Source organism: Tamandua tetradactyla, chromosome 9, assembly GCF_023851605.1.
Source record: "Tamandua tetradactyla isolate mTamTet1 chromosome 9, mTamTet1.pri, whole genome shotgun sequence".
Classification (NCBI taxonomy): domain Eukaryota; kingdom Metazoa; phylum Chordata; class Mammalia; order Pilosa; family Myrmecophagidae; genus Tamandua; species Tamandua tetradactyla.
Window position 1 is genome coordinate 99168851 of NC_135335.1, and position 16529 is coordinate 99185379.

General features: G+C 37.9%; 1 protein-coding gene across 4 annotated transcripts in view; it reads left to right on the forward strand.

Moving 5' to 3' along the window:
* The window catches only part of ITGA2 (integrin subunit alpha 2), a 97446-nt gene extending 82075 nt beyond the window's left edge, over positions 1–15371 (forward strand). For 2 of the 4 annotated variants that reach the window (XM_077117127.1, XM_077117128.1), the window contains exons 26-31: positions 88–198; positions 1144–1248; positions 2707–2820; positions 6994–7083; positions 9509–9625; positions 10089–15371. In XM_077117127.1, the coding sequence (XP_076973242.1) occupies positions 88–198; positions 1144–1248; positions 2707–2820; positions 6994–7083; positions 9509–9625; positions 10089–10187 (636 nt within the window). In that variant the 3' untranslated portion in view covers positions 10188–15371. The remainder of the gene's footprint in view (positions 1–87; positions 199–1143; positions 1249–2706; positions 2821–6993; positions 7084–9508; positions 9626–10088) is intronic. The other 2 variants (XR_013157958.1, XR_013157959.1) reach the window with 2 other exon arrangements.
* Positions 15372–16529: the final 1158 nt, after the last annotated feature.

Sequence of the window (16529 nt, forward strand, 5' to 3'; positions counted from 1 at the left end):
ATTATAAATAGGTTATTGATCACTGTCCTCATATCATGTACATGTACATGATGTATTGATAAGTGGAATGTTTTATTCCATATATAGATAACAACAGGAAGTATTCCAGTAAGCATGGCATCTATAACCATCAATATCCCTCAATATACCAAAGAAAAGAACCCACTGATGTACCTGACTGGGGTGCACACAGACCAGGTAAGGATAACAAAAGTGCCTAGGTATGTATTTAATGTGGAAATAAACCAATGAGGTTGGTGTGATCATATTGGACCTTATAGTTTGGAAATGAGAAGATAACCCCTAAGTATCATGAGTGTCAATTAGCAAGCAATTTCATATTCGAAGCAGAATATAGTTGTAAGGCAGCAAATACCTGAGTCTGTGGATTTATAGGTGGCAGGAAGTATTACCAATTACCCCAGATTCAGCTAGGCAAAGATCTGACTTTGCTAGAGGCTTGTTGAGAGCTAAGTTAGTTGACTGGGAAGTGGGACCCTAAAACCTCAATCAGAGAGTAGTAGGTCTCCACAACTGTTAGTAGCTCGTCTTCAAGTTGCCGTCCTGGACTTCAGCCAAGTAGTACTTATCCCTGGTGGCTCCTTTAGTTACATGAGTAGCTTTTTAAACAAGAGTTATATCCACGCTCACCCCCGACAACTAAATCAGGATCTGTAGGAATAAATCTACAGCCCTGGTATTTTTCTCTAAAAGCTACCCCTGTGGTTCTAATAAGCAACCTGGATTGGGAAACATGGCTGTAGTCAGTCCCCTTGGGGCTGGCACTCAGCTGGTTCTGCTATAATCTTGTAGTATACAGAAGTGACTACTGGAAATAAAAATCCTAAAATATTACACAGAAGAGAACCCTGAATCAAATCACTCACAACATATTGTTATTGCAAATTTGTCTTATCATGAACATATCAACTGCATGAACTAGCTCCAATCAGGTCATGTGAGGATGATTTGAATACTTCCGAATTTAGATGTTACAAGAAGTGTGGCCAGGTGAGGGCAAAGAAAGAAGCCTGACAGTCCCTTCTCCTACCGGCAGGTGTACGGTAGAGATTTCTGACAGGTTGAGAGGAGCGTCATAAATCGTTTTGCTTCCTAAGACCGATTTGCTGTCCTTATTCGTAGGCTGGGGACATCAGTTGTAATGCAGAAATAAACCCGCTGAAAATTGGACAAACATCTTCTACTCTGTCTTTCAAGAGTGAAAATTTCCGGCACGTGAAAGCATTGGTGAGGACAGGTTAATCAGGGATTCATTATTTGCTTTACTTGGAAATTAAGACACCTCTTTTGCCTACCAGCCTATATCATAGAAGATGGTTTGTGTGTGTATGCGCCCTTGATAGCTTGTATGAATCAAAGTTTACATGCTCAATTCTAGGTGATTAGAATGATCTCATGCCATTAGTACCAAATATATCTTCCAGAGACCATGAATCCAAGAAGATCCTTGTAAAACCCATTGTGTGTCTGTATTTCTGTTTGGAATTGCTTCTAAGCAATTCCAAAAAGCAGTGAGGGAACTGGGGCATGTCCTTTAGACATGAAGCTCATTAAACTCTCTACCATATAATCACTGATGCTTTTGTTTCCCTGCTTAATATGCCTCCCTGGCTACCCTACTCTGTTTTTCCATATTTTATTATCTGCTTCTCCAGAGCAATTCCTAACTATACTCTCTTCTTCAGGAGAGAAATTAGTGTAACATCTGACATGGTACTTGGCACATAGTAAGTCAAGTAAATAGCCAGATAGGAAACAGTAGATCCTAAACAAACTGTAGCTCTCCTCTATGAACCATACTGAAATACTCTCTGTCTTCTTTTGTTACATGTTTTATTTCATGAAGGATAGGGAAAAGAGCAAAATAGGAGAATGAAATAGTGTTTCTTGTTTAAGTAATTACAGTGTAAACACTGTGTAAATGTTTAAACTGTAGTATGTAAAAATGTCTAATAGCAACTCATCTCTGGGTATGCCAAGATAGTATATTTTCACTAATTTCCTTATTTTTTGAACATGTTTTACTGATTTTGTAAAAAATGGCAACTGCCCATTGTGAAGAATTCAAGCAATGCAAAAAATCACAAGGAAGAAACTAGAATTTTCCATAAATCTAAATAATGCTATTCTTAACATTCAATGAACATCCTTCCCTACATAAGTAAGCATGTATCCATATGCAGATACCTGTGAATTGCTACCTAAATGGGCCATGCTATCTTTCTTATAAACCAATTTGTCATAGATTCTTTAAACTTAAGGAGTGCATCTCTGTCATTAAGTTAATGACTAAATTGTTTTGCATCTTGTATATGTTCAATAATTTCATTAACTAGTACATTGTTGGTAAAAAAAAAGCTGTTTGCAATTTTTATTCTACTTCCAGAAACAGTAGTGCCAAAAACAGGTGCAGTATACTTTTCCCCACATATTTATGATTATCCCCTGAGGCCATATATACAGACAGGGAATGGCTAGCATAAAGGGTATACACATTTTACATTTTGGGACATAGTACCAAAATCCCTCAAAGAAGGACTATAACTACTAACAGTGTTTGAGATTACCTGTTTCCCCAGATCCTTCCCAGGACTGTTTTAGCTATGTTTGTAAAATGTTAATATTTATTTTTTTACATCCATACTAATCCTCTCTCTTCTTTGACCAATACCTCAAACTTGAAAGAACTGCCAAACAGCTTCATGTAGTAATGTCACCTGCTGGCTGAAAGACCTTCAGATGAAAGGAGAATACTTTGTCAATGTGTCTACCAGAATTTGGAATGGAACTTTTGCGGCAGTAAGTATCAGCTTGATTTGTCAGGATTATCAATAGAAGAAAATTTAATGCTTCATGGTCAAGAATTTCTCACCCTTTGACAAAATGAGTGTTCTGGTTCATGGCAGCAGTATCCAAAACTGCAGTGCAATTTTACCTTGGAAGGAAAGGAAAATTTCCAATGTCTGTCCCATCTGGCTTAACCTCAGAATCACGTGGGGCACTCGTGAAAGAGTCTGCTTCTTAGACTCCACCCCAAGCTACTACTTCAGCATCCCTGTGAATAGGGTTAAAGACCCCTCTACTGTTCCTTGGCTGCAAGGAGCCCGTTACTTTGTCTCCCCCACCAATGAACTAAACTTTTCCATTTTCCCCAGTCTCCTCCACCACACCCAGATCAAAATGCACTTGCCCGTGTTCATTCCTTGACCTCTCTCTGCTAATGATTTGATAATTTAATGGTGGTGATCTCATTCCACCCAGTAAATGAATCTAACATAAGGATCTTTCTTTAGAATGAGAGCCAGGTAACCCATTGGCTTTCCTGTCTTATTCTTTCTCTGATGAAAGCCCACTGTGCACATAATTTTTTATGTCATCTCAACCACCAGGAAATGTTTGAAGAAAGTGCCAAATCAGTGTCAGTGTTGTTTGTCCAAATGGCAGGTGTGACTCTGCCTCACAGATATCTGCTTTCAGTGGGGATTGCAGTAGCCAGAATTTCAGTCTGGCATGAAAAATATATAGACGGAGCTGCATAAATCCAGTTATGGATGGGGCTAGCAACTCCTTTTACTAGCACTGGCTCTGGTGAGGCAGCAAAGTACATATTAGTATGTGGCTTTCATTGGATTTTTTTTTCAAACAAGGTGCTTACTCTCTGTTTCTTACCATTTCAGGATCTCGCCCACAAACCCCATTACTTGCAATGGAGTTACATATAAGACTAGAGAATAACCTCCCTCTGAACTTGCCCCTGGATTCAAAATATAGAAAATATTCTTAGAAAAAGATATACTAGAAAAAAGGAATGGTAAAAAATGGGGGGAAAGGTAAAGAGAGAATTGGGGGAGAAAGGGGTGTGAAGAGTGTTGGTTTTTTCCCTTGCTTTCTTTTATTTTGTTTTCTTGTTAGTTGCTCTAGTTTTCAGACTTCCAGGTTGACTCTGAATGCTGTAAGCTGTGAAGCATGCCCTTTGGTCACACTACCTTCCCAGCTGCTGCAGCTTGATGACTGTTTCACAGTTAGTTCTGGGATCTTTGGATTTGAGGAACAAATGTTTTCATAGCAACTTTTGCCAGCTGGGAAGGAAAACTGTTGCACATCAGAATGCAATCGCCCTGGCTCTGTAAAAAGCATTTGGTTTTGCTTGAGTTTGTTTAAAGCTACATCAATTTAACTGCTAAGACTTTTAAAGTACCTCTCAAAATTCTTCAATAGCAGCAGTTTCATTTTTGGCAGGAAAATTCTTCAGAAGTGAATTATTTAAGCTTTTCCAATGTGGTTCTGGTGGTTCAACTGAGAAAATACTCCTGAGAGTTATTATATGTCAAGTCCTGAGTCTCTTCCTTCTTCCTGGAAGGTCAAATGGTTAGCCCCACCTTGTGTTCAGCTATTTCAACAGGAGAGTGTCTGTGATCAGACCACATAGGGGCTCCAGTCTGAAATATGGATCTCATTTCCTGTTTCAGAGCCCATTAATGTACTGCCTTTTGTTGTCACCTTTTTTCTGATGCAGTGCAAGCCAGCATAACATTTCAAGTCATTCCCTCGCCAAGCAATTCTCAGGCCTCCAAACTGATGCCAACATGGCTGCCATTTGTCAAAAAAAAGCTTGATGAATCTCACCTCTCCCTGATGCCCTAGCTACCACTACTACTTGTTAACCCTGCAGGATACTGCATAACTGTGGCAAGGATCTGACCTGCAAGTATAGATATATCAGCCTTATAGGAAAGAACGCTTTCATTTTTAGTCTCTAGACACTATGAAACCAACATTCATTTCACTGCTACCTTCTTTTTTTTAAAATAATTTTCAGATGAACCATTATTAATACTCTTAATGTTTCCCCAATAATATTTAGGAGCTCAGGGTTAACATCTGATGTGATCTTCCATCTTGAGAAAATTAAGATGAATAATTAGAGAGTTGGAGCCAGTAGAAAGGAAATTGCTCAGTTTTTGGAAATGCATTCTTTCTTTCTGGCTACTATAGTTTGGTGAATTACCTCACAGTTATATTGAATCATGTGCCTTAGTAACCAGAAAAACCTAATCCTTGTCGGCAGATATGAAAGCAGGTCTAAAGTCTGGACATTTTATCGTATTTCACAGTAAGCATCAGGCCCAATATTTGTATTATAGGGAAAAAAAAGACAGTAAATTTTTAATATTTCCCTGGGAAAAAATGTTTCGTATTAGAAGGTTACTCTTCTAGTTTGCTAGCTGCCAAATTGCAATATACCAGAAACGGAATGGCTTTTAAAAGGGGAATTTAATAAGTTGCAAGTTTCAGTTCTGAAGTAGTAAAAATGTCCAGATTAAAGCGAGTCTATAGAAATGTCCAAATTAAGGCACCAATGAGAGTTTACCTTCACTCAAGCAAAGCCAATGAAGAGGGTTTCTCTCTCAACTGGAAAGGCAAATGGCGAACATGGCGACATCTGCTAGCTTTCTCTCCAGGCTTCTTGTTTCATGAAGCTCCCCTAGGGGGTGTTTTCCTTCTTCATCTCCAAAGGTCTCTGTCTACATGGGCTCTGTCTTCATCGCTCTAAAAAGGACTCTCTCCAAAATGTTTCCTTTTTCAAAGGGTTCTAGTCAAGGCCCACATGGAATGGGTGGAGTCACATCTCCCTCTAATCAAAAGTTAATACCCACAGTCGGGTGAGTCACATCTCTACGGGAACAATCACAAAGCTCCCAGCCAGGAATAGTGAATGAGAATTAAAGGACAAACCTTCTCTGGGGTCCACCAAGAGAAGGCCCAAACTGGCACAGTTACTACAAACATCAGTGTAAAATATAGGTCCTTCTTATATGCCTGCCCCTAATCAAGTAATATTTGATAAAATGCTTAGATTGGGAACATTGAATTTATCACCGTTATATAACCACATGACTGTTTCCAAAATGGTTAGATGCCTGCTGCTTACATGCTTGGCCCCCAACTTCTAATTTACTCTTTTAAAAATGTAGATGAAATTAACATAAATCAAAATTAAGCATTTTTATTCAGTGTCATTTAGTGCATTCACAAAGTTGTACAAGCACCACCCCATCTAGTTCCAAAATTTTTTTTTTTTTTTTTACATGGGCAGGCACCGGGAATCGAACCCAGGTCCTTGGGCATGGCAGGCAAGCACTCTTACGGCGGGCGTGGCCCGCCCCCAAAATATTTTTATTGTCTCCAAAAGGAATTCCTGTACTCATAAAGCAGCTGTTCTCCATTTCTCTCTACCCCCATCCCCTGGCCACTACCAATCTACTTTTTCTGTCTCCATGGATTTACCTCTTCTGGATATTTCATATAAATGGAATCATATATGACCTTTTGTGCCTGGCTTCTTTCATTTAGCATAATGTTGTCAGGGTTCATCACGCTATAGCATGTATCGATACATCATTCCTTTCTATGACCAAATGATATTCCATTGATGTACATGCCAAAATGTATCCATTCATTCCAAGTTTACTTTTAAACAGAAGTATTTACATGTGTCCCCATAAGGAATGTTCTTCCCTTCTTACTGTTTTCTGTTCCATCATGTGGTTTATTCAGATAATATAAAAACATTGGGTTTTCAACTTCCCCTCATGTCCCATTCATTAGTTTGTTTTAAATCTAGAACATGATCTTCCCCAATTAAAAAATTATTTCTTAAACATGTTTTTCATCCTGTTTGCAAATTAAATAATCTGGAGAGTCACTTTCACCTGCTGATGACTGGACCCTGCCCCCAGAGATTTGGATTTAATTTGTCCTAGCAGGGACAGACATCCATACTAAAAGCTTCCCAGGTACTTCCCACGTGCAGTCCACTGCATATTCCGGTTCAAGCGCCCAAAATAGTTGTGTCTTCAGTGTCGGCTTTTGCTCTTATCACTTTCCACAAGGAAATAAATCATAAACATGTTGGGGTTCAGGCATTAACTTCCACTAGGATAAAATATGTTTTGTATTCTTACATTCCAGTCAACTTTCCAGACGATACAGCTGACAGCAGCTGCCGAAATTGACACCTATAATCCTCAGATATATGTGATTGAAGAAAACACTGTTGTGGTGAGTGCATGTGCCCCTCCCCCATGGGCACTGAAAACTATAATGGGCACTCCGTTTCTTAAATCGTTGACTAGTCATTCTTCTTACATGCCTACATGTATGTAAAAGTATGTTACTGAAACTCTAAATGTCTGATATTTATTATATTGAGCTTCTGGCAGGGATGTGTGCCATTCAAAAAGTTTAATGATGTACTTGCCCTTTGCCCACCCCAAGGTTCGTAAGACTGTTTTCCTAGAAGTAATGATTCAATGGAAGGCACAGCCAAAAGGGTCCATCTGGCTTGTGGCTCAACTGAGTCCATCCTCTGTGCCCAAACCAGCACCATCAATGCTTCTTTTCTCCGGTGCTTACACAAAATGAACTAAATCTTAGTCTAAAAAACCCAGGTCATGCTTACTTTTTTAAATCGCATAATTTTTAGTATTTTCTAAAGAGCTGAAGCATCCTTAATAAATAAGCCATTTATTAGAATTTTTCTCTATATATTTTGCTGACGCTGTTCAAAATGTTCCTTCATTAGGCCTACATTCTAGAAAATTATAAATGCTCCCCTTGATGGAAAGTTTTTGCAGAGAAAAATACTTTCACAGAAAACAAAAGCTTTCTGTTTCAAGATCTGGCATAGGGTAGCTTTCTTTTGCACTGAAACGTTGGTTATAATAGCCAGATTTAGAGCTAGTGGGACTTCTATGTACAGCTAATCTATTGGCAGAACCCTGAGCATTTTCTTTCTGTTGCTTTTGTTAAAATCTGGAAGCTACTTGAAGACTCTGCCCCCAAGGCCAGCTTTGCAACTGATTTCAGTCTGCTATTCCAGCCTATGGATTTAGTTCTAAAGTAAATGGCCCCACAAACTTTGGGCCTCTCTCTCTCTGTGCCTGAGATACAGCTCATCATACTGCCAGTCCAGTCTTGTCCCAGGGAAAATGATTCCACACAATAGATGATGGTTTTTCTGCTTCTGGTTTAGAAACTTAGTATAGACTCACAAACTCTCTTCAGAGATTGGGGGTTGGAAAAGCAGAAACGGAGTCAGATTCAAAAAGCAATGGACTTATCCTAGGGGGAAAGTATTATAGAACTTTTTAAAACTCATTTTAGAAAAGTGTGGTGTTCAGTCAATACCTGACACTCTGCTGAAGTCTTCATTATTTTAGAAAGCAGTATTAAACATTTTAAGTGAAAATTCAAATTATTTTAATGAACCTATTAGAATGTTTTCTTGATTTTTTTTCTCTGAGAAATAGTGATAAGAGAGGCCAACTATTGCTTAGTTGTGTCTATGGTATTATTTTTTTAATTCAAAAAATTTCTTGAATAAGGCTTGGAATAAAAAAAATAGGTGATTCTCAAAGTTATTTGAATCCCTGACCCATTTAAAAACATGATAGTCAAAATCTTGTACTCACATATTCATGTTGATCCATAAAACTCAGAGAGAAAGCTCTGGAATAGAGTGAAATAGGATATGACTGTCATTCAGCAGTGGACTATATAAATTTATAGTCAGCTTATTCATAATGTTATAAAACCTTGCTCTTAGAGATACAAATGAGGAGAAATACAGTCACCAAAAGCCAACTTCAAGTTTAACCCAACCCATAAATTATGTGACAAAAACTAGTCCTTCTGCCACTGTAATTCAATGTTAAATCAAGTAAATTAATTAGATATTGTCCCCTTGTTTTGCTCCAAAGAATAGCTCTGGTGAAGGAAATGCTTGAGATTCTTCCCCAATTAATAATAAAAAATAAAAAGGAATACACAATTTTAGTGTTAGAGCTCTTAGAAACCATTCCTTTACAAGGTCACAAAGTATACTGGGAAGTAGACACAAAGAATCATCTGAAGTCTCAAGGACAGTTCTATCACTGAAAAGGTCAGCTTGAGCCCTGAGATATTATGGCTACTTTTTAAACAATTTATATCGAGCAACCTTGAATGAGAGTTAAGTGAAATCAATATATTAAGAACCCAATACAGAGTTGCTGTTGTTATTTAATCACAGGGATTTGTTTTGTTGTTTTTTTTGTTGTTGTTGTTAGTTAGTTCTTTGACTCCTCTCCCCAAGACTGGGTTTCAAATGCTTTCACTTGAAGATGAGAGCATATGTCAGAAACTGAAACTCTTCTTTTATAAATAATCAAAGCATCTGAGATTGTCAGACATGACATAGGCACTAAAAACTGATGCAGTTAGAGGGGTGAAAAAACTAGATTTGAATTCCTTACCTGTACTTTGCTAGAATATTTTCTCTACAAATTGTACAGCACAATGTTTGAGAAACACAATTATGAGTAAGTCATGTCACTTTTCTGGAGCTGTGGACCTTTATTTGTAAAATTAGGGTTGGACAAGACCACTTCACTTCCTCTCAGTGCTAAAATTAAATGGCTCAATTGTTCTGCATATACATTTACAGATTCCTGTTACAATAATGAAACCTGATGAGAAAGCCGAAGTACCAACAGGAGTTATACTAGGAAGTATAATTGCTGGAATCCTTCTGCTATTAACTCTGGTTGCAATTTTATGGAAGGTAAGAAGCATTATCATATTTTAAAATACAGTGCTCCTGAAGTCATCTATCTTGAAGTTCTGTACAAAATTGCAACATTAAGGTTTATATGATACTTGTCCATCATAAAAAAGGAGATGCAAGTTTATTTGCCATTCCTCACTCGTGACCTTGTAAACAATCGTTATTATCTCCTTTGATGTGGCCTTATCCTTAAAAAAAAAAAAAAGCCTTCCTTCATCCAGGCCCCCTATAGACTTTATTCAGCTGTATAAGTAGATTTTGAAAAATATGATTTTATACAACTTGCATATTAATTTCCTCTTAAAAGGGTAATACCAGATCAATAGTTTGCATGCTCCATGCCCCAGGGCCCCGGGGATTCCCCAGAGGTGCTTTACAGAAAGTGGGCAGCAAAAGGGTTTGTTTTTAAAGGAACTGTACAGAATTAAACCACAACATTTTTATATTGTCCTCTTTACAGCTTGGCTTCTTCAAAAGAAAATATGAAAAAATGACCAAAAACCCAGACGAGATTGACGAGTCTACAGAACTAAATAGCCAAACCATCCAGCAGTTCTAACTGCAGTGAGAACTGGGGGCTGCATCACAGCTAGTGTTTGCTATTTGCGTGAATGGATTTTTTTAAATCCTAGTGTTTTATAATGTAATAGGGAAACTAGCCTGATATTTTATTTTAAGAGAAACTGCCGGTCAGTTGGGAATGAAGAAACTGCGGTAGACAGTTACGGTAAATGGGCGAAACAACTTATTTTATGGGGTGGGGGTGGGGGGATAATCGTTAATCTGGCTGGTCCAGGGTTTACGTGAAAACGTGCATTGTGTCAGAAACATGAAATGTCTTCTTGCATGACAAGTCAAAGCAAATAACTTTCTCTGATTTGGGGGGAAAACACTGTCTTCAAAGCAATTGCTTTTAAACTGCAATAACTAAAGTGGATATACCCAGTATAGATATATATTAACTTGAATATTAACGTTAACAAATGTGGGGAAAGCAACGCAGGTCTTCAACTTACGCTGCTCATCCAGAGTTGCCTCACAGAATGCTTTTAAATTATCATTTTATTTATAAACTAGGTAAAATTTGCCCTTGATTCCTTTCGGCGCATAGCTGCTCCTTCAGAGTCGCATTCTTGCTCTGATGTAATTGTCAAAACATGCTGGAATAACTGATAGCATTTAGAGTATGCCCCTTGATGAGGAATTCTCTGCTTAGATGGAGGAGGAGGGTGGTTTAGAGGCCAAGGCACAAAATTGTGTTTAAAATGCTAATCCAATAATATTCATGGTAAAGAGCTGTTCTCTGGAGGCCCAGCCTCTGACAAATGACTGTCTGGTTCCATGTTTGGTTAAATCCTCACATAGGACACTACTCTCCGGGGTCTCCCTTTCTGGAAGCCCAGAATTTTCCAGACTATCAACTTCTGGTTTCTTTGTACCCAAGTGTTCAGTTCTCAATTTATCTCTCTTTCCTGTTGCATTTCACTATCAACAGCGAGGAGAAACCAGGCCGCACTTTCCACATTTAATTTGGAAATCTCTTCTGCTAAATATCTAAGTTCATGGCTTTTAAAATCTGCCTTCCATACAAAACCAGTAGTCAATTTTGGCAGATCGCCTGCCATTTTAAAACAAGGGTCACCGTTATTCCAGTTTGCAATGACACATTTCTCATTTCTGTCTAAAGCCTCATCAGAGGTATCTTTGGAGCCCATGTGTCTACCAACAGTCTCTTCAAAGCATTCTAGGCCTTCTCTATCATGCTCCTCAGAACTCTTCCAGAATCTTCTTGTCCATTTAAAAAGCTATTCCAACACGTCTGGTATTTGCAAACTGCAGCACCCTAATTTTCTGGTACCAAATTCTGTTTTAGTTTGCTAGAGCTGCCAGAATGCAATATACCAGAAAGAGAACAGCTTTTAGAAAGGGAATTATTAAATTGCAAGTTTACAGTTCTGAGGCTGTGAAAATGTCCAAATTAAGGCATCAACAAGAGGTTATTCACTCAAAAAAGGCTGATACCATGTGGAACACCTCTGTCAGCTGGGAAGGCAAGTGGCTAAGCATCTGGGGTCTTGTCTTCTGGACACTCTGTCAGCTGGGAAGGCAAGTGGCAACGATTTCAGTTAGCTTTCTCCCCCAGCTTCTTCAGTGGCTTCCCCAGGGGCATTTTCTTTCATCTCCAAAGGTCTCTGGCTATGTGGGCTCCGTCTGCACTGTAGCTTCTTCCAAATGGATCCCTGTTAAAGGGCTCCAGTAAGCAACCCCACCTTGAATGGGTGGAGACACATCTCCATGGAAACCATCTAATCAAGTTACCACCCACAATTGGGTCATTCATATCTATCTCCATGGAAACAAAAAGATTCCACCCAGCAATAGTGAATGAGGATTAAAAAACATGGCTTCTTTGGCATACACAACAGTTTCAGACTGGCACAGCCTCCTTTCTCTTATAGGAAACACAACTGCCACGCAAATCCCTGGAGAATTCTTGAAAGATAAATGCTTTGTTTGGAATCTTTTGTCTTCCCTTAGTGAAGCACCCTTCCACCTCCTGGGGCCCCCATGATCTGGAGCCCTCTAAAGCCTGTTATCCACCATCTTTTACTTCTCTTTCAAAACTCCCATTCCTTCAAGCCAACTGGGCTAATCTAGGAATTAGGGGGGCATGTGCTTAAAAGTTACTGCAAGGCACTGGAAACCACCAGATTGGCAAGTCCACTCTGCATTGTTTCTGCAGTACTTAAACTTCCAGAAGAGTGGCTTTACCTGGTCAAGCTTGTTCAAAGGTAGATTATCAGGCCCCAACCCCTGAGTTTATTTGGTCAGATTTGGATGAGGCCCAATTGCCTACATTTTAACAAGCATCCTGATGGAAATGGACCACACTTTTGGGACACCAACCATTTCTACTTTTTACACCTTCTTTTCTCTATATTTGAACCCACATGTTCTCTAGGAGAGATGGGCAGAAGGAAGAGGCAAGGGCTGTAGAGATTATTTTGTCAGAAACAACATATTTAAAGCTCTGGACAAGTCACTCAGCCTCTGTAAAACTCAGTCTTGATTAATAAGATGGGAAAACTGAGTTGGAGTTAAAAGTGATGCTTTTAACTTGAAAAGTCTAGGATCTGGATTTCTTTTAATTCAAATAGACAATCCTCCAAGAATTTCACTTTGAAAAGAAGTCAAAGGAAAACATATTTGCCCATTTGCATCTGACTTTACTGCACTGCTGGCCTGGGCTCTGTATTGGCAATCCAGGAGCCAGCTATCTGACTATTTGATGATTTATTCTGCATTTGCATTTGACACACATGCAAAAATACCACAAGAAGAAAAAAACAATTAGCCATAAAATGTCAGAGGTTTATACCAAAAACAGCACATCATTCTCTAATAGAATGCCAGAGCCCAACTCTTATAACAGCTATGTAGATTCAAACCACTGTTTCATTCCCATGAAAATTATTATTTAAAAATAAAAGTGGAGGAGAAGCCGGCCATTAAGTTGTTAGAGTATATTGAATAGACCATGTAACTACTGTATATACATGTACTGGTTCTTCCATCTGCTACATAAAGAATTATAGCATGCCATTCCTTTTATTGTACTCTGCCTCATCTTCCTTGGCTAAGCACTAAACTCAGGTGACATAAGCACAGTGAACTTTAGAGCTTTGGCGAGTCTTGGCTTAGGCAATCTGTCTTGACTGCATAGTTTTCATGCAGTTGTATTACTGTAAACTAAAACCTTAGCCACTTGTCTCTGCATCATTTATCACACTAGGGCAGGCTTTCTCAAACTTGGCACTATTGAAATTTGCAGCCAGCTAATTATGTCTTCTGGGAAGCTGTGCATTTTAGGATGTTTAGTAGCATCCCTGGCTTCTATGCTAGGTGCCTATAGCAGTTTCCCATCCCCTGGGCCTAACAACCAAAAAATGTCTCACATTTTTGTGATACCGAATGTAATACCAAATGTCCCCGTGGATGCAAAACCACCCTGGTAAAAACCACTGCACTAGAAGAAAGTGGCCCTAATAGATACGTTCTGGTATCAGAGAAATAATTAGAGGCAAAGTCTCTAGTGAGGAGTATTTCTCAAGTACTTTTAAGCTTTTAAGCAAAGGTAAGTATTCATACAATAAAATTTTTTTTTTAAGTGTTTGGGAAAAAAGTTATGTATTCAGCCATACCTTTGCTTTAAGAGTATGGGACTTAAAAGATGCCATGTTAAAATTTCCATTTCATAAATGGTATATACACAAGACCTATAGAATGTGCTAAAACCTTTGAGTGGCATCATGCATGGCTATAAAACAGTAACATTTCATGAAGAAACTGCATGGGGATTTGGAGTTGTACATCAGTCAGTAGCAAAATAAGAACTCCTAACTGGAAAGAAACTATTTCTAGTTGGCATATTGTTTTTATAAAATAGTTAAAGTTATCTATTAACTGTGAAGGGTAAGGAAAGCTAGTACCAATTTAACAAAATCACACAAATGATTAAACTAAAACTATAATTTTACAATGTTAATTATACTGAAATACAGCTATAACCCAATATATGAAAACCCTTGAGTTAAGACATTAAACAGAAGTGGGGTTCCTTAATCTGAGCTCCCCCGTCCATCTGCAATATTTCAATTTGCACATATAACTGTATACAAAACTTTTTAGGACCATGCCCTTCATGTACATTAAGACATACCCACTTTAGTCAGTGTGATAGACTAATTTAAGTAGCGATAGGTGAAAAACAGGGATAAAGTTCCAAATCAATGAAAACTGTTAACTACTTCCTTGAACCTTAAGGAATGAAAATGTAGCCAACTTGTAAATATAAAAAGATAGTTTCTTATGTACTTGATTTGTTTATTTTGGCACATAAAGTTAAAATATAAGTGTATATATTGCACACGTGTGTGAGAACTATATACACACACACACATATTTTTTCTAACATGGGCAGGCACCGGGAAATGAACCTGGGTCTCCAGCATGGCAGGTGAGAAGTCTGCCAGCCGAACCACAATGGCCTGCCCAGAACTGTATATTTTTTAAAGGAGAAATTGTCTTGGGTATTTTCCTTCATACATAATGCATGACTCTTTGTTAAGATGAGGTCACTATGTTTGTTGTTTCTGACTGATTTTTACTTTTTTCTCTCCACTGGAAATAAAATTAATGTATGCATGTTTGTACCTCAAGTTACAAAATTCATTTCTGAGAAACGAAAATCCAACTGGAGTAATAACAAAAATTAAGATCTTTTCTCATATTAAAGTATGAGAATCAGAAAATAATATTTAATTGTAAATCATTGTTTTCATACCACACTGCAGAATATCATTAAAATTGTTTTGAAAATAAAGCTATTTAGTTTGGGTTTGTACAGCTTATGTATTTCACTGTATTTATCTTATGCCCTCCCTTTGCTTCAGAACATATTCAAGAGCCACAAATAAGAACATTGAGGTTGTAACCAGCTATTTCTAATCTTTTAACTTTTCTAGCCATAACCACCAGGATGTTTGCAGGAGCATCAAACTGCCTTTAAAGTTCAGAACTTAATGTAAAGCCTTGCTACTCAAAGTGTGGTCCAGAGACAAGCAGGATTGCATCACCAGGGAGCCTGTCACAAAATGCAGACCTCAGGTGCTGCCCCAGAACTACTAAATCTGAAACAAGATCCTCAAGTGATTTATATCACATTAAAGTTTTGAGAAATACTGCTCTGAAGCTCAACTTTCTTCTTGAAATAAACTGAGTACTTGGAATAAAGCAGAGAGAAAAAGAAAAATCAGCTAAACTGCTGCAAGAATGCAAAACTACAGCTATCTACATTTTTTTAAAAAGTTTAGTAGCAAGGAGGAAGAATGAAACATTTTTAGTTAAAATTCATGGATACGCTGAAATTATAAAACAAGACTCATATGAGGATCATAGGCCATCATCATGTAGATGGCACATTTAATGTAAAGGTTGAGAGGTATGCACAAACATCTCTATTCACTATCAGGCCATCTCTCATGCCTTCCTGCCATCTAATTGTGGTGAACCATTTCGGAAAGTAAGCTTACTGCATAACCACCACCCAAAAAGTGTGTTTGCAATGTACTTTATGTTAAAATACAATGCAGAAGAAAAAAAAAATTTTTTTTTTTGCATAGAACAGTTTAGAATATGCTGCCAGAGATCTGCATTAAATCTGTATTAAAGCTACCATTTTGTCCCATACAGTTTATGGCAAGTAATTTTGTATTTATTTCCTTTTTAGAAAAAAATCTCTTTTATTTGAAATTACCTTGTAAAAACTACATACAGCATTTTTTAAAACTTCCTTATCATACATAACTCGTATTTGAAATAAGATACTAAAGACAGAAAATTATCTTTAAAAATCAGGTATAATTTTCATCTAAGGATCACTCCAACCTTATTTACTTAGAGAACATGGCTATTACTGAACTTTTTGGTTCTATGCAAATAAAAGTAGCTTACTAAAAATCTGATTGCTCTAACTAGCACCCCAGCTCTGCTGCCCTCTATCAGATGATCTACCTAACTACATCATGCAAATCAGTTGCCTAAGAGAGGCTTTTGGACTTTCCAGATACTCAGGAACTATGTAAAAATGGCACAGGATGCAAGTGAAAAGGGAGTGGAGGAGAAAAGTTCCTCATAGTTATTCATTCATTTAGGATCCTCCCAAAGTACTATAACTGCACTTGTCAGGTATTTCTAATTTGGAAGATGCTATTTCACACCAATGACATTCATTCAACAACTATGTGAGTGTATACTACGGACTCAGGTACTGTCTAAGCACTAAGGTGAGAACAATGGCAAAGACAAACTCCCTGACCTCAAGAAACTTACGGTCTAGTGA